Consider the following 18,277-nt stretch of genomic DNA (forward strand, 5'->3'; position numbering starts at 1 on the left):
ATTGAGTGCAATGAGGTTGTGGAGGGATTTGAAAAGAAAGATGGCGATTGTCAAACTGAGTGATATACTAGACACTAATGTAACATTAAGTGAATAAATTTTGATGTGAGTACAGACCTTTAATAGTCCAGTATAATAGCCACTGGCTATCTGATCCTCAAAATGAAGTATTCATAGATCATCAGTCATCCAAAATGATCTCCCTTATTGTTGCTCATCCAAAGTAATTCTGTGTGCTTTCTAACTCAATCTTACATACAAGGTGGAAAGTATGCAGAATAAAATGACATACCGCATTGCAGCTAAGTTTTACCTGAAACCATCCTAGGACAGTCCCCTTCCCACTAATATACAAATATTTGTAGCATGTGTATGATTGTGCCTTACCTAAGTTCTTGTTGCTTTAAGGAAACTGTCAAGCTTGGAATACCTGGATTTGTCGAGCAACAATCTGACTCAAATACCAAGAGGGTTACCTCGAAATATTATCCTCCTACACTTGGAGAAAAATGCCATTAAGTCAGTACCTGCTAACTGGCTGACACAGATAAAAAATCTTGAATACCTCTTGCTTCATAATAACAAGATAAGGGCAAAAGCAATTCACCCACTTGCGTTCAAGGGACTTAAAAAGCTCCATACCTTTCACCTCTACAATAATTTGCTTGAAAGGATCCCAAGTGGCTTACCGCGACGGGTGAAGACGTTAATGCTTCTCCACAATCAGATCTCAGAAATTTCCAGAAATGATTTTGCTTACACATATTTTTTGACAGAACTTAATCTGAGTTACAACAAACTAACAAGTCCAAAAATCCACCCTGAAGCATTCCGGAAAATGAGGCTGCTTGAATCGTTGGATTTTTCTGGAAATAACCTGAATGTAGTGCCCAGTGGTCTGCCGAAGAATTTGCACATATTGAAGCTAAAGGAAAATGAAATCAGCTCAATTCCTGATGGCTCACTCTCCAGAATGACAAAACTTAAGGAGCTCTTCCTGAGTAATAACAAACTTAAACTGAACTCAGTCTATTCAGGAGCATGGAAACAACTGCCTGCACTCCAGGTAAAGAATTATCATTATCATCTAAACTGAGAGAAGGGTAGTCAATCTTTGCAAGGGTGTGGAAGAGGTTTCACAGACTAGTTCCCGCAAAGTGGGATTTTAGCTACACGGTTAGGTTGGAGAAGCTGTACTTGTCCTCACTAGAGAAGTGAACAAAGTTATGAAGCATTTAGATAATGTTTACAGAAAATATTTTCATTAGCTGATCATACAAGGACAAGAAGAAACAGTTCTAAAGTTTTGAAGTTAGCCAGAGGCTTTTTCAGAGGCAAGTGGAACTAATTGCCTGTGAAGGCGTAGGACTGGAAATGAAATTCCGATCGGAAGTGGAAATGCTTTTCTCCTCCTTTAGTTTTTGGATCGTTAGGTTCGGTGCCCAAACAATGCTGATGATATCAGTTTACTTGAAAAACAAATAAATTGCAGATACAGGAATCCTGAAAAGGTAACAGAATGTGATTGAGGTACTCAGCTGGTTAGGCAGCATCTGTGGAGAAAAAGCAGTGTTAATGTTACGGGTCAATGACTTTTACCAGAACTTGTAAAGATGTGGGGTGGGGGGAGAGTAATAAAGCTTAAGTTTAAACTGCGTAAAGGTCGTACGGTGGAGAGGGCAAAGGGAACACCTGTGAGATAGGTTGGAGATCAAGATATCCAGGTAACACATTTGATTTTGGTAACTCAAAAACAAAATGAAAACTAATTAATCATAACTAGTCAACTTTTTGAGTATTAGTGTAATCTGTCATTGTTATTACATATATCAGGTATGTATTATGAATGGGTAAGGAAGTAGTTTTGCAGTTGTAAATCAGAATTTTCTGTTGCAATATGATTAAGGAGAAATAAAAATAGAAATGCTGGAAATATTCAGATGGAGAGCAACCGTGGAGACACAATAGTTAATATTTCAGTTTGATGATCTTTCAACAAAACTAAAAAAAAAAGTTAGAAATCAAAAATTTTATGTTGCTGAGAAAAGGGGGCATTTGGATGTGGAATAATAGGATTCATTCAGGCTTTCAAACATGTACAGTGGGAATTTCAAAGGTTCTTAGTTTAATGGACTTGCTAGCTTAAATGATGCAAGCCTGTGATTTCTATCAGTGCATGATGATGGTTTGAAAAATTAGAATTATCTGTAGAAAATGCAAGAAATATCGAGCACGGTGGCGTACTGGTGCATTAGTTAACTGTGATGTCTCGTTGCTTAAGAGACTTGGGTTAGATCCTGGCCTTCTGCCGTGTCTCTGTGGAGTTAGCACACTCCCCCTGTGACCACTCTGATCTCTTCCCATGCCCTAAAACAAGCAGAGTGGTGAGTATTTAATAGGTGAGTGAGAGACAATAGGTTACAGAGAAATGAGTGTGGCAATGAAATTAATGGGATTTCTCTATGATCCACAGTCTGAATGACATCCTTCAACATTGTGAAAGTATACAAGAATATAAAAAGAGGTCAGGCAGAATCTGTGAAGAGAGAAACAGTATCTTAGGTTGATGATCTTACTTTTACTTTATACTTTATTGTCACCAAACAATTGATACTAGAACGTACAATCATCACAGCAATATTTGATTCTGCGCTTCCCGCTCCCTGGATTACAAATCGATAGTAAATATTAAAAATTTAAATTATAAATCATAAATAGAAAATAGAAAAATGGAAAGTAAGGTAGTGCAAAAAAACTGAGAGGCAGGTCCGGATATTTGGAGGGTACGGCCCAGATCCGGGTCAGGATCCGTTCAGCAGTCTTATCACAGTTAGAAAGAAGCTGTTCCCAAATCTGGCCATACGATTCTTCAAGCTCCTGAGCCTTCCCCCAGAGGGAAGAGGGACGAAAAGTGTGTTGGCTGGGTGGGTCGTGTCCTTGATTATCCTGGCAGCACTGCTCCGACAGCGTGCAGTGTAAAGTGAGTCCAAGGATGGAAGATTGGTTTGTGTGATGTGCTATGCTGTGTTCACGATCTTCTGCAGCTTCTTTCGGTCTTGGACAGGACAACTTCTATACCAGGTTGTGATGCACCCTAGAAGAATGCTTTCTACGGTGCATCTATAAAAATTAGTGAGGGTTTTAGGAGACAGGCCAAGTTTCTTTAGTTTTCTCAGGAAGTAAAGGCGCTGGTGGGCCTTCTTGGCAGTGAACTCTGCTTGGTTGGACCAAGTCAGGTCTTTGATCAGAACTGAAGATTGCTGCGAAGTCATTGATTTGAAATGGTAATATGTTTCTCTCTACATGGATGCTTCCTGATCTGTTGAGTATTTCTAATATTTTCAGTTCTTCAGAATTCCAGCATCTGTAATGTTTTGCTTTTTGGTAATAATTTAAAATTAATGAGAGGATTTGTTATGTCAAGTGATAATAGGCTTATGAAGAAATGATAAAACTGGCAGCTTTACTGATTCAAACGTCAGTCAAAAGAATTTCAGGGCAGAGAAGAGATTGAAGAATGGGATGAAGGAAATTTTCAGAGGATTTATATTCTTAAAGGAGATTTAATTGCAAATTTTAGACCACCTGCTACACAATAGACCTTTCAATTCAGTTAGCTAAAAGCAAAAGACTAACAAAGCACCTGAGGACAATTAAAATAATTTGCATTGTGCTAATAACTAGGATGCAGAACATATTTCAATGTCTGTTTACATTTGTTGTATTCTATCTTCAGCTTTTGGATTTATCAGGCAATCAGCTTTCCCATATTCCTACTGATCTACCTGAGTCTCTTCAGTACATTTACCTTCAGAACAATCAAATTTCTGTCATTCCAGAGAATGCTTTTGAATCCACGCCTAACATCAAAGGGATTTTTCTTAGGTAAGTTGATTTAAATAGCAGTAAGATTTGAAATTGCTGATTGTCAGAGGAAAAAGTCATTTTGGTTTTCGAAGTTTAATAAGAGAAAAAAGCAAATTAAAGATTAATTACTTACACCTCTTAGAACAATGTTTAAACCATTTTAAAGCTATATGCTCTATTATATGCTTTAATATATTCTAAATGTAAGTTGCACTGAGGAAGAAAGAGTGAGAAAAGTTGAAAGTTCCATCATGTTGAGGCAAGTAGCTCTTTCACGTAACTATGAAATTTCTTGTCATATCTTTGTTCAAAGATAAATATATCCATGCTATAGCAGAGGTCCTGAATTATATATAAAAATACATAGGAGATAAGTAGGAAGATAGAAGGATTTGTGGTGCAACAGAGCTGTGGTTTGAGATGAGCCATGAAAATCCTCTTAATTAGTGACTTTACAACCAACAAGTTAATAGATTTCCAAGGAGGGAAATTGAACTGCTGATTATTTTACCTTAACTTTGGGGAATAGTGGCTCTTTACACAAATATGTTTTCCAATACTTTATCAAAAGCATATTCAATTCATTTTCACCCTTGAGTCTGGAGCAGTTTAGTTAGGCAATTTGAATCCAGGGTACAGCGTGTATGAACCTAAAACACAAAGTTTAACATTAACTCATATTCTCAATTAGAGAGATCAGCCAAGATCTTTTTGAATGGCAGAGCAGCCTACTCCTACTCCCATTTCTTATGGGAACTGGAATTATTGATAGGCAGTGATAGGTGAGACTACAATTGGTTTCATTTCTCATAAGGGAAAACTCAGGAAATCATATAACTGTTCTCAGTGTATTTACTTTTTCTGAAAATATATACAGTATATGTACATTTTTAGCACAGACAGCTCCTGGGTTTACCATGATATTACACACGTATAATAGATAACTTGTAGACACTTCCAAAATTTTCCAGTTTGTCATCTTGGATAAATGATCATCTTGTGTCAGAAATGCAGCTGTGGTATTCAGTGCATATTTGGGAATTTGTCATAGTATCAATGGTAAGACTATTGGCTTCAGTTAATGAAGTTATGGACCCCAGCAGACCTCTCTCTTTACAGCCACAGGTGCCTGCAGTGGGTTTTTAAGTGCAGCTTGCCCTCCCTTAAAATACACACATAATCACCTTCAGAAAGAGTTAGTGCACTGCAAAACAAGATGTGAATTGGGCATGTAGTACTTAGAGAATGCTGCACTATCAAAGGTGCCGTCTATTCAATGAAATATTAAACAGAGGTATACTTTTTCATGTGGATACAAGCATTCTTATTGAGCTCAAATGGTTGCCAGGCAAGTTGACTTGCCATCATTTATTAATCAATCACTATCATTAACAGATATTCGGGTGGCAACACATGAAGCTAGACCTTTGCTGAGACTTGGCATTAGTAATCACTGCTAGGTTTTGGGACTCCTGTGGAAACTCCGAGATTCAAGTTTGTGTTTCCCAGCTCCACTAGTTATTACAGTATTGTGCTTCCCCATTAGCCTCTCAAAGAAATGGCAGAAGAGGATCTGCTTGGGGTATTTGCTCAGTTAATATTCATGGTGCTAGTCATTTGTTGATGATTCTATTACTCCAGGTTGGGGTGGTGGAGGGGAGAAAGGGATAAATAAAGTAAGTTTCTTGTTTTTAAATTAGAACATGGAACACTACAGCATAGTACTGTTCCTTTGCTCCACAGCATTGTGCTGACCTTTTAACCTATGTGAAAAGCAATCTAAGTCTTCATTACTACATGGCTTTCCATTTGTCTATCATCCATGTGTCTATCCAGAAGTTTCTTAAGTGCCTTAACCACCACCCTTGACAGGATGTTTCATGCACTCACCACTCTCTGTGTAAAAAGACTTAACGCTGACATCCTCCCAACCCGCCCATACTTTCCTCCCATCACCTTAAAATTATGTCCCCTGGTATTAGCCATTTCCACTCATTGAAAGGATCTTTGGCAATCTACTCGATCTGTGTCTCTTATCATCTTGTACACCTCTGTCAATTTACCTCACATCCTCCTTCACTCAAAAGAGAAAAGCCCTAGCTCACTGGACTTATCCTCGTAAGACATGCTCTCCAATCCAGCCAGCATCTTGGTAAATCTCCTCTGCACCCTCTCTGAAGCTTTCTGCATCTTTCCAATAATGAAGTGACCAAAACTGAATACGATATTCATTAGAATCAGTTTTAATATCACTTCCATATATTTGTTGTTTTGTGGCAGCAGTACATTGCAATACATAATAATACAAACTATAAATAGTAATAAGTTATATAAAAAGAAACAAATGAAATTAATAGTGCAAAAAGAGAGGGAAAAAAACTGAGGTAGTGTTCATGGGTTCATTTTCTATTCAGAAATCTGATGGAGGGGAAGAAGCTGTTCCTGAAAAGTTGAGTGTGTATCGTCAGGCTCCTATCACTCCTCTTTTTTAGTCACAATGAGAAGACCTGTCCTGGGTGATGGGCATCCTTAATGATGGATGACGCCTTTTGAAGCTGTCTTGGATGCCGGGGAGTCTAGTACCCATGATAACCTGGCTGAGTTTACAACTTTCTAAAGCTATGCCTGATCCTGTGCAGTGGCCTCTCATACTACACAGTGATTCATCATTTAGAATGCTCTGCACAGTACATCTGTAGAAATTTGCGAGTTTCTTTGGTGACATATCATCTCTCCTCAAACACCTAATGAAATATAGCTGCTGTTGTGCCTTCTTAGCAATTGTATAAATATATTAGGCCCAAGATAGATCTTGAAAGATATTGCAACACTCACAACACACTGGAGGAACTCAGCAGGTTGGGCAGCATCCGTGGAAACGATGAGTTGACGTTTCGGGCCGGAACCCTTCGTCAAGACTGCAGAGGCCCTATAAAGGAGGTGGGGGGAGGGTGGGAAGAAGAAGGCTGGTAGGTGCCAGGTGAAAAACCGGTAAGGGGAAAGATAAAGGCGTGGGGGAGGGGAAGCAGGGAGGTGATAGGCAGGAAAGGTGAAGAAGGAATAGGGGAAAACACAATGGGTAGTAGAAGGAGGCAGAACAATGAGGGAGGTGATAGGCAGCTGGGAGAGGGGGCAGAGTGACATAGGGATAGAGGAAGGAAGGGGGAGGGAATTACTGGAAGTTGGAGAATTCTATGTTCATACCAAGGGGCTGGAGACTACCTAGACGGTATATGAGGTGTTGGTCCTCCAACCTGAGTTTAGCCTCATCATGGCAGTAGAGGAGGCCATGTAAGGACATATCTGAATGGGAGTGGGAAGCAGAGCTGAAGTGGGTGGCTACTGGGAGATCCTATCTGTTGTGGCGGATGGAGCGGAGGTGCTTGACAAAGCGGTCCCCCAATCTGCGTCGGTTTCACCGATGTAGAGGAGGCCGCACCGGGAGCACCGGATGCAATAGATGACCCCAACAGACTCACAAGTGAAGTGTTGACTCACCTGGAAGGACTGTTTGGGGCCCTGAATGGTGGCAAGAGAGGAGGTGTAGGGACAAGTGTAGCACTTGCGCTTACAGGGATAAGTGCTGGGTGGGAGATCCGTGGGGAGGGACGTGTGGATCAGGGAGTCGCGGAGGGACCGATCCCTGCGGAAAGTGGAGAGGGGTGGAGAGGGAAAGATGTGCTTAGTGGTGGGGTCCTGTTGAAGGTGGTGAAAGTTGCGGAGGATAATGTGCTGGATCCGGAGGCTGGTGGGGTGGTAGGTGAGGACAAGGGGAACTCTGTCCCTGTTGTGGTGGCGGGAGGATGGGGTGAGGGCCGAAGTGCGGGAAATGGAGGAGATGCGGGTGAGGGCATCATTGATCACCGTAGAAGGGAAACCACGATCCTTGAAGAAAGAGGACATTTGAGATGTTCTGGAACAGAAAACCTCATCCTGGGAGCAGATGCAGCGGAGACAGAGGAGCTGGGAATAAGGAATGGCATTTTTGCATGTGGCGGGGTGGGAAGAGGTATAATCGAGGTAGTTATGAGCGTCAGTGGGCTTGTAGAAGATATCAGTGGGCAGTCTGTCTCCAGAGTTGGAGATCGAGAAAGGGGAGAGAAGTGTGCGAGACAGACCAAGTGAATTTGAGGGCTGGGTGGAAGTTAGAAGTAAAGTCGATGAAATTGACGAGCTCAGCATGGGTGCAGGAAGCAGCACCAATGTAGTCGTTAATGTATCAAAGGAAAAGTTGGGGAGCAGTACCAGAATAGGTTTGGAGCACAGACTGTTCCACATAACCAACAAAGAGGCAGGCATAGCTAGGGCCCATGCGAGTTCCCATAGCTACACCCTTAGTCTGAAGAAAGTGGGAAGAGCTAAAAGAGAAGTTATTGAGTGTGAGAACAAGTTCCGCCAAACGGAGGAGGGTAGTAGTGGTGGGGAACTGGTGAGGTCTATTATCCAGAAAGTAGCGGAGGACTTTGAGGCCTTCTTGATGGGGAATGGAGGTGTATAGGGATTGGACATCCATAGTGAAAATGAAGCGGTCGGGACCGGGGAACTGGAAATTATTGAAGAGGTGGAGGGCATGGGATGTATCCCGGATGTAGGTGGAGAAGAACTGAACTAAGGGTGACAAAATGGAATCCAGATAAGCAGATATTGTAGTTTGGTTGAAAGATATTGACACCCAGGAACTTGAAACTGCTCACCTTTTCTACTTCATATTCCTTGATAAGCACTGGTGTGTTCCCCTAACTTCCCCTTCCTGGTCCACAATCAACTCCCTTCATCTTACTGATGTTGAATGCAAGATTGTCGCTGCGACACCACTCAATCAGCTGACCTTTCTCACTCCTGTACTCCTCATCATCTCAAATTCTGCCAACAATAGTTGTGTTGGTGGCAAATTAATAGATGATGTTTGAGTTGTGTCTAGCCTGACAATCGTGTGCGTAAAGAGAGTAGAGCAGTGGGCTAAACACGCATCCTTGAGGTGCACCAGTGTGGCTTGTCAGTGAGGAGGAGATGTTATTTCTGATTCGCACAGATTGTAGTCTCCCGGTGAGGAAATCAAGGACCCAGTCGCAGATGGAAGCACAGAGGCCCAGGTTTTGGAGCTTGTTGATTAGAACTGGGGTGATGACTTATTGAAGGCTGAACTGTAGTCAATAAACAGCAGCCTGACAAAGGTATTACTATTGTCCAGATGACCCAAGGCCAATTGGAGAGCTAGTGAAACCTGTTGTGGTTGTAGGCAAATTGTAGCTTAGGCAGGAGTTGATTCTAGCCATGACCAACCACTCAAAGCACTTCATCCCAGCAGATGTGAGTGCTACTGGGTGGAAATCATTGAGATAGCTCATCCTGCTCTTCTCGGGCACTGGTCTTTTACCCTTTTGAAGCAGCTGTGAGAGATTGAAGGTGTCCTTGATCACTCCCACCAGTTGGTTGGCACAAGTTTTCAGAGCTTTACCAGGTACACCATCAGGGCCTGATGCCTTGTGAGAGTTCACTCTCTTGAAAGATGTTATGACGTCGGCCTCCAAGACAGAAATCATAGGATCTGCAGATGCTGAAAGGATTCGCACAGGTGTAGTTTATTCTCCTTTTCAAAACATGCATAAAAGACACTGAGCTCATCTGGGAGTAAAGCATCAGAGCCATTCATGATGTTAGGTTTTGCTTTGTTGGAAGTACTGACCTGCAAACCCTGCCAGAGCTGACGTGCATCCGATTCCATCTCTAATCACAAAAGGAACTGCTTTTTTACCCTTAAAGTAATCTTCCATATGTCATACCTGGACTTCTTTTATAGTTTGGATCACCATTCTTGAATGACAAAGGTCTGGACTATGAATCTCCTGGAACTTTGGTTTGGAAATGGTTTTGAAGGCAAACATTCATCCACACAGGTCCAAGTGTGGTCTAAGCAGGGTTTTACAAAGCTGCAACCCTACCTCACAACTCTTGAACTCAGACTCCCAATTAATGAAGCAAACACCTTCTTCATCACCTATCAACTTGCACAGCAACTTTGGGGGATCAACAGATATGGGCCCCGCGATCCCTCTGTTCCTCCATACTGCTAAGAATCCTGCCAGTAACCCTGTATGCTACTTTCAAATGCAACCTTCCAAAGTGAATCACTTCAATGTTCAAATTTCAAAGTAAATTTATTATCAAAGTAGACCTATGTCACCATATACAACCCTGACATTCATTTTCTTGCGGGCAATCGCAGTAAATCCAAGAAACACAATAGAACCAATGCAAGACTGCACCAAACAGGATGGACAAGCAACCAATATGCAAAAAAAGGACAATAAATTGAACAAACACAAAAAGAAAGAGAAAAAAATAAATAAGCAATACTGAGAACATGAGATGAAGAGTACTTGAAAGTGCTCTTAAGTTGTGGGAACAGTTCATCAATGGGACGAGTAAAGTTGAGTGAAGTTACCCCTTCTCGTTCAAGAGCCTGATGGTTGAGGGGTAATAACTATTCTTGAACCCGGTGGTGTGTGTCCTGAGGCTCCTGTACCTTCTTGCTGATGAGAGCAGTGAGAAGAGAGCACAATCTGGATAGTAGGGATCTTTGATGATGGATGTTGCTTTCCTGCGACAACACTCTTATGTAGATTTGCTCAATGGTGAGGAGGGCTTTACCCATGACAGACTGGGTTGTATCCAATACTTTTTTATTGACTTTTTCGTACAAGGGCATTGGTGTTTTTGTTCTAGGATGTGATGTAGCTGGTCAACATACTCTCCACCACACTTCAATAGAAGTTTGTTAGAACTTCACATGACATCTTCACAAACTTTTAAGGAAGTAGAAGTGCTGCAGTGCTTTGTTCATAATGGCACTTCTATGCTGGACTCAGGACCGACCCTCTGAAATAATAACACTGGGGAATTTAAAGTTGCTGATCCTCTCCATCTTTGATCGCCCAATGAGGACTGGCTCAGGGACCTCTGGTTTCCTCCTCCTGAAGTCAGTAGTCACCTCCTTGGTCTTGCTGACATTGACTGAGAGGTGGTTGTGGCACCACTCAGCCAGGTTTTCAATCTCCCTCTATATGCTGATCCGTTACCACATTTGATTTGGCCAATGACAGTGAACTTAATCAGCAAACTTAAACATGACATTGGAGCTGCGCTTAGCCTCACGGTCATAAGTATAAAACAAGTAGAGTAGGGGCTAAGTATACAGCCTTGTGGTGTTCCTGTGCTGATGGAGATCATGGAGGAGATGTTGCAAACCCAAATTGACTGGGGTCTGCAAGTGAGGAAATTGAGGATCAAATTGCACAAAGAGGTATCGAGGTCTAGGTCTTGAAGCTTATTGATTAGTTTTGAGAGGATGATAGTACTGAGTGCTGAGCTGTAGTCAATGAAGAGCATCTTGATATATGCATCTTCCTTGTCCAGATGTTCCAGGGTTGAGTAAAGAATCAATGAAATAGCATCTGCTGTTGACCTGTTGTGACAGTAAGCAAATTGGAGTGGATCCAAGTCACTTTCCAGGCAGGAGTTGATATGTTTCATCATCATGTCTCAGCCCAGCTCAGTGTCCTGTTGTAAACTACAGCAACCTTCTACACTATCCACAACACCACCAACCTTTGTGTTAACTGCAAACTTACTGGCTACCCTTCCACTTTCTCATCCAAGTCACTTATAAAATTAAATTGTTCATTTTGTTTATCTCATTAGTGTTCAAACTAGTTGCTCTAAATCCAAGCAACAATTTTGTACTTTAAAATTTTGATTTGGACAGATTTTAGAGCCATAAAAAATTTTGTACAAGTTCTTTCTCATATTCATAATTTGAACCCAAATTTTTCCTTTCACAGGGACAACAGTCTAACAACAACTAGAGTGAAAGTATTTGAAAAGCTGAAGTTCTTACAAGTACTGGATATGGGCCCCTACACAGAGTCCACTTCCACATCCACAACGGAAAACGGCACTTCAGAAGACAATTCAGAGAATGATTCTGACCAAGCTATTCAGAATGACAAGTAATCACCCATGAACAATAATCAAGACATTTAGCCTTGTGTTTTCCATATACAAAGGTTGTGTATGTGTAATCCAGCCATTATTACCTCTCTTCCTATGACTTTATGCTCACTCCAGTCTACGTACCCAGTGATGCCTTAGCTCCCTGTTGTTTTCCACCTCTTTTTCTACTCACTCATTTCTTTCAACTATACCTTTGGTATCATGTCATTCCAGATCAAGTACTCAATTTCACCTCCCCAGCTTCACTCTTGCTGTTGTTATCACCCTGAAGAATAATTGTGTTTAGCATTGGGTTTTCATGCACAAATGTTATGTACTTCTGCCATCCAAATCTGTGTACCCTTTTATCACCCTTAAATAAGTCTTCTTAATTTACAGATTTTTAGTCCTCTGGTTGTTTTTCATTACCAGAGTGTTGTTTTACATCTATAGTGTCTCTGCTCCTTATCCAATGATCCCAAATCCAGTTTATTTGCTGCCATAACTATGATATTTAAAGATTCAAGCAAATATATCTCCTTATGTCCACCACCTCCTTGGCCTTTCTAACATTATCAACAATATTTAATCTTCTCCAAAGATTCTGACATACTGTCTGCCACAGGGATGACACCTCATGAACTTCTCTCAGTATTAGTATTATCTGCATGCAATGCCACCTCCTCCTCTGTTCCTCTGATCACTTCTGGTTCTGCCTTTCATTCATGACTATAGCATTACTAAAATTTAAGAACAGAGTTTGTTTCCATAATCTGTTTCTGCCTCTTCTTATTTCTGAGCCAAGGGTTATTGTTTTTGGTTTTGAAATTGCCTGTGAGATATCATTTGGGCCAAAGCTTTCCCTAGCTGAGGCTCTTGTGCCCCCATGTCCGGCTTCCATTCCATCACCCTCTTTATCAATATCTCAAAATGAATCAAGGGTTGTGAAAATTTGGCATTCCGTTTAGTCCTGAAATAAAAAGAGAAAATTCTGGAAAGAGTCAACAAGCATGTAAGCACCCGTGGAGAGAGAAACAGAGTTAATGTTTCAGAATTCAACAGAAATTTAACATTTTCCATCTAACAGAAATGAAGAAATTTAGAAATCATGATTTGGACTGCAATGAAGGGAGAGGTATGCAGAGAATAAGGGGAAATTGTATCATTTCTTAGTGCATGCATTACTAAATGACAATAAAAGAGGACTGCATGTCTTCATAATCTAATAATCTAATCTAATACGTGCATTTGGGACCAAGAGAAACAGAATGACACAAAAGTAGTGATGATGCTAGCTAAGAGATTGGGTGAAAGGCTGATCCAAGTGAAGAAGGATGTAGAGGAGGTGGATGAAGCAAAGGCAAGAGACAAAACAAAGAGGCTGGAGCTGAAATGTACAAAATACTGCAGTTGCTGGGAAACTGTAAGAAAAGAAATGTATACCCAGCAGACAACCTTTGTAGAGATTTGTAATCCTATTACTGATGAAGTTGATGACCCTTTCATCAGAACTGATCAGCTCTGATGCAAACTGAAAGAGCTGGCAATTGCAAATGGTGAAATTCAGTTCGATACCTACAGGCTGCAGCTGCCTTGTTGGAAGATGGCATGTTGATCCTTGAGCATACTGAAATAATATAGAGACATCTGGGTTGAGGTACAATAGAAGGGAAAATTGAAGTAACTAACAACTAAAAGCTCAACATGGTTTTCTCTCCACAGATGCTGCCTGACCTCTGTGTATCTTCAACATCTTGTTTTTATTTCAAACTTGCAGCACCTGTCCCTCCTTCACCACTGATTCTCTGTAATCTTTCTAACATTTCTAATCTCTGTTTCCATCTGTAGTGTTCTGTTGGCAAAATCCTGAAACATGTCTAAATTATTTCTTACATTTGCCTCCCCCCCCCACCACTCCCTCTCCCACTGTAGCTGGATCTCCCATCTGTTCTCCACAAGATTCATAAGATCAAATACAGTCCATGTTTTTACCAAGATTAGGTCTCAATCCCCCATCATCTGCTGCCTCCAAGCTTACAAAATGGCTGTGTCCTAAACATTCTTAAGGATTTCCTATCATCAAGTTCTTCCTGCCATCTGTTTTAATCCAGTGCTTAACCACACATCTGAAATACCTGCTCTCTCCTCAATATTTACAACTTTATTTCACCACAGAGACTGGTGAATGTTTGAATCAAGCTGCCTTGCCTACCTTCCTCTCCTCTTCAATCTCACCATCATTTTCAAGTCTCATCATTTTGTCATGTTCACGTCCACATTGTTTCCTTCATCAGTGTAAAATACTGAGACACCTTTTGTATATAAAAATATGGTATAAAATATGGTTTGTTTGCAGGGGAAGACAATGGCGTTTGTTGGATGATAATGGCAGAATTGCTGTTACTGTACTTTTATAAATAAACCAGCTGATTGTGTTTATATCCATGTTAATTAGAATAAATCTCCAAATAACAAATCTATTATCGAAAGTTATATATCCTAATTCAACATTTCAAAGGTAAACTTCTTTTATTGAATGTGCCTATCCCTTCAAAGGATTGTTCTACCGTCATGAACAATGCAGCTTAAAGGATTCCATCCAGTCCACTGTGCCTGTGATGATGAGACATTCTCAATTAACTCTGGCTGTTGATATAGATCAGGGGTTTCCAACCTATTTATGCCATGGACCAATACCAGTACACAAGGGGTCTGTGGACCTCAGGTTGGGAACTCTTGATATAGATAATAACTATCACATGAGAGTATCACAAGAATTTAATTTTGGCAATAAAATTTATTGTTTCTAATTAGGTTTTAACTTGGTGCATTTAGCCTGGGCATTGATTTTCAATAGGACTGGTTGAGTATTTTACAGTCTTGGTGACATGTTAGAAATGTTATTATGTGTGTAAATCATTTATTAAAAGATAATATACTCACCATAGTCTCCGTGCATCTATAGAGCTTGTGGCTGTGAAGTTTCTTGGGTACATGGGAGACCGAAGAGATTCCATTTGCTGGAATCTCGAGCAACACACAAATGGAACTCAGTAAGTCAGGCAACATCAGTGGAGGATTGATGTTTCAGGTCAAGACCCTTAATCTGGAATGAAAGATGGTGGGGTGTGGGGGACAGTATAAAAATGTGTAGAGGAAAAATGGAGCAAGAGCTAACAGGGTTGATGGGTGGATCAAGGTGAGGAGAGATGATAGACTGAAAGGGGAGGAGAAAGTTGGAATAGTGTCAGAAGCTGGGAGGTGATTGGTAGATGTGTCAATGGTCTGAAGATGATGGAATCTAATAGGAGAGGAGGGTAGAGGATGGAATAAAGGGAGGAAGGTAGGGAGGGTGGAGGGAGTAATGTGAGAAGGGAATGAATTGGAAGTATGTGTGGGTGACGGGCAGGTGGAGAGGGTGTAGGATAAGAAAAGGGAAGTGAGATGGTGGTAGGTGCATCATGAGCAGTGTGACAAGAGACAGAGGGAAGCTGTTCACTGGAAGTTGGTGAATAAATTGTTCTTGTCATCCAGGACAGAATTTAAAGTGCTGTTCCTCTAGTTTTCATGTAGCCAAATTTAGCCTGATCCTCAGGCTAAAAAAAGGTCTATCAAGCTATTTTAGAATATGGGGAAATCTGGAAAGGACAAAATTAAGCTTATCTTGCTTGTCAAGTCCAATTCCGAATAAATAAGTGACAAAAATATGTATTTCCCATACCTTGGAAACCAATTCTGACAAAGAGCCTGATATCCAAGAAACAAAATATTGCATAAAATGCACAAGTTAAATTTTTGAAGAGTGAATTTTGATGACTCTGACATTTAATAAGAGCAAGCTTATTTTTAAATCGGGTATTCTCAATTTCTGCCACATTCCACATTGCTGAGATGAAAAACACCTCAAGATGCTGAAGAAATATTATCAGTACTTCACAGGCTGTTATACATGCAGTCATAAATGGATGAATATGCATCACCATAGCCTGCCAAGCAAATATAATCAGCATTGATTGAATGATAATTTTACATTCACTTTGTCCATTTAAAATGTTACTAGTTTCCAGATTCACAAAGTGAGCTTATTCTTCATGCTCAACCATGGCACACCAGGAAAAAAAAAGTGTTTCAAAGGTGTCCTCAATTTAAATATGAGGAAGGGAAAATTCAAACCAATACATAAAATACCTTTGCCTAGGATTAATCCAACTGGATGGAGTCTGCTGCAAGGGTCACAACCCTCTTGTCTCTACACCATGGCAGCTGCTATCAACCATCTACAAGCTACACGATAAAGCTAAACAACAGCGCCTCACAAACACGTGAATTCTATCTGCTAGAAGCTCAAGGACAGCGGCCATATTTACATACTGCCACCGGCAGGCTTTCCTCCTAGTCACATTACCAAAAAGGCACAACAGCGCCTTTATTTCCGAGGGAGCATGAAGAAAGCTCACCTCCGTCCCAGGATACTGACGGAGTTTTACCTCTGTACTATTGAGAGCATACTCACCAGCTGCATCTCAGTGTGGTATGACAATTGCCCTGTACTGGACCGCAAAGCACTCCAGTTGTGGTGAAAACTGCCCAGCGGATTATCGGCACCCAATTGCCCACCATTGAGAACATCTATCGTAAACACTGCCTGGGCAGGGCAAAAAGCATTATCAGGGATGCATCTCACCCTAACCATGGACTTTTTACTCTCCTCCCATCCGGTAGGTGCTACAGGAGCCTCTGCTCCCGCACCAGCAGGAACAGGAAGAGCTTCTTCCCTGAGGCTGTAACACTGCTGAACCTCTCATCATGACACTAAGCAGTATTGCATCCGTATTGTACTGTCTCAGTACTTTTATATTTGTGTGCTGTAGCACTTTTTTTATTCGCAGTTATTTTGTAAATAACAATATTCTTTGCATTTCTTGTCAGATGCTAAATGCATTTCATTGGCTTTGTATCTGTACTCGGCACAATGACAATAAAGTTGAATCTAATCTAATCTAATTTATCATTGCTAGTTCAGATCCTGAAATTCCCACCTAACAGGAAAGCAACAGTTGAAGAAAGTGGCTTGCTGTCAACTTCTCAAAGGCAATTCTAAATCAGTAATAAATCTTGGTCTCGCTAGGAATGCTGACATTACACAAATTACTAAAAGAAAACTAATTCAATCCATTCTCCAATGTTATTTGCTTTCTGTATCTTAGACACAAAGGGAGTATGAGAATCTTGATTCAAGTTTTTACAGTTGAGGACATTGCTCTTGTCCTTGCATCAATGTCTAATTTTGAACAAGCAACACTTAAGAATCTTAGTCTCTGACAAAGGTTAAAAGAAAGCATAAAACTGTCATTTTTCAAATCATAACTAGTGGCTTCAATTGTAGGACCTTACGCACGTTTGGCAATAAAGAATGGCATCAAATCATTACAAAGAGGTGACATAGGATTGGAAGATGTTGAATCCATGTGGGTTGAGTTAAGAAATGACAAGGGTAAAAGGACCCTGTGGCAGTTAAATACAGGCTTCCCAACAATAGCTGCAATGGGGACTACAGATTACAACAGGAAATAGAAAGGGCGTGTCAAAAAGACAATATTATGATAGTCTCCGGAGATGGTAACATGCAGGTCAATTGGGAAAATCAGGTTGGTAATAGATCTCAAGAGAGTGAGTTTGTTGAATGCCTAAAAGATGGATTTGTTAGAGCAGTTTGTCGTTGAGCCTACTAGGGAATCACTATACTGGAGGGGGTGTTATGTAATGAACTGGAGGCAATTAAGGAGCTTAAGGTAAAAAAAAACCTCTTAGGAAACAGTGATGACAGTAGGATTGAGCTGATCTTGAAATTTGACAGGGAGAAAGTAAAGTCTGACATAGCAGTAAAGGAAATTACAGTGATATGAGAGGATTTGGCCAAAGTAAATTGGAAAGAGATGCTGGCAGGGATGACAGCAGGGTAGCAATGGCTTGAATTTCTAGGAAAAATGAGAAAGGTGTAGGATAGATGTATTTCAAAAACAAAGAAACACTCAAATGGCAAAATAGTACAACTGTGGCTGACGAGGGAAGTCAAAGCTAATGGAAAAGCAAAAGAGAGGGCATACAACAAAGCAAAAATTAGCGGGGAGATGAAGGATTGGGAAGCTTTTAAAAACCTCCAGAAAGCAACTAAAAGAATTATTTGGAGGGAAAAGAAGAAATATGAAAGCAAGCTAGCAAACAATATCAAGGTGGATATAAAATCCTTTTACAAGTATATAGTGTATAAAAAAAGAGATGAAACTGGATATAGGACCATAGAAAATGAAGCCAGAGAAATAATAACGGGGGCCAAGGAGATGGCAGATGAACTAAATTAATATTTTGCATCAGTCTTCACTGTGGAAGATGCTGGCAGTGTTCCAGGTGTTGAACA

At 40.7% G+C, this 18,277-nt stretch overlaps 1 protein-coding gene across 1 annotated transcript in view; it reads left to right on the forward strand.

The window, feature by feature from the left end:
• Nucleotides 1-14,743, forward strand: part of podn (podocan) — a 50,962-nt gene extending 36,219 nt beyond the window's left edge. The window contains exons 8-10 of the mRNA XM_072274681.1: nucleotides 409-1,066; nucleotides 3,737-3,885; nucleotides 11,709-14,743. Coding sequence (XP_072130782.1) covers nucleotides 409-1,066; nucleotides 3,737-3,885; nucleotides 11,709-11,880 — 979 coding nt within the window. The 3' untranslated portion in view covers nucleotides 11,881-14,743. The remainder of the gene's footprint in view (nucleotides 1-408; nucleotides 1,067-3,736; nucleotides 3,886-11,708) is intronic.
• The last annotated feature ends 3,534 nt before the right edge of the window (nucleotides 14,744-18,277 follow it).

This window comes from Mobula birostris, chromosome 12 (genome assembly GCF_030028105.1).
Source record: "Mobula birostris isolate sMobBir1 chromosome 12, sMobBir1.hap1, whole genome shotgun sequence".
Taxonomy (NCBI): Eukaryota; Metazoa; Chordata; class Chondrichthyes; order Myliobatiformes; family Myliobatidae; genus Mobula; species Mobula birostris.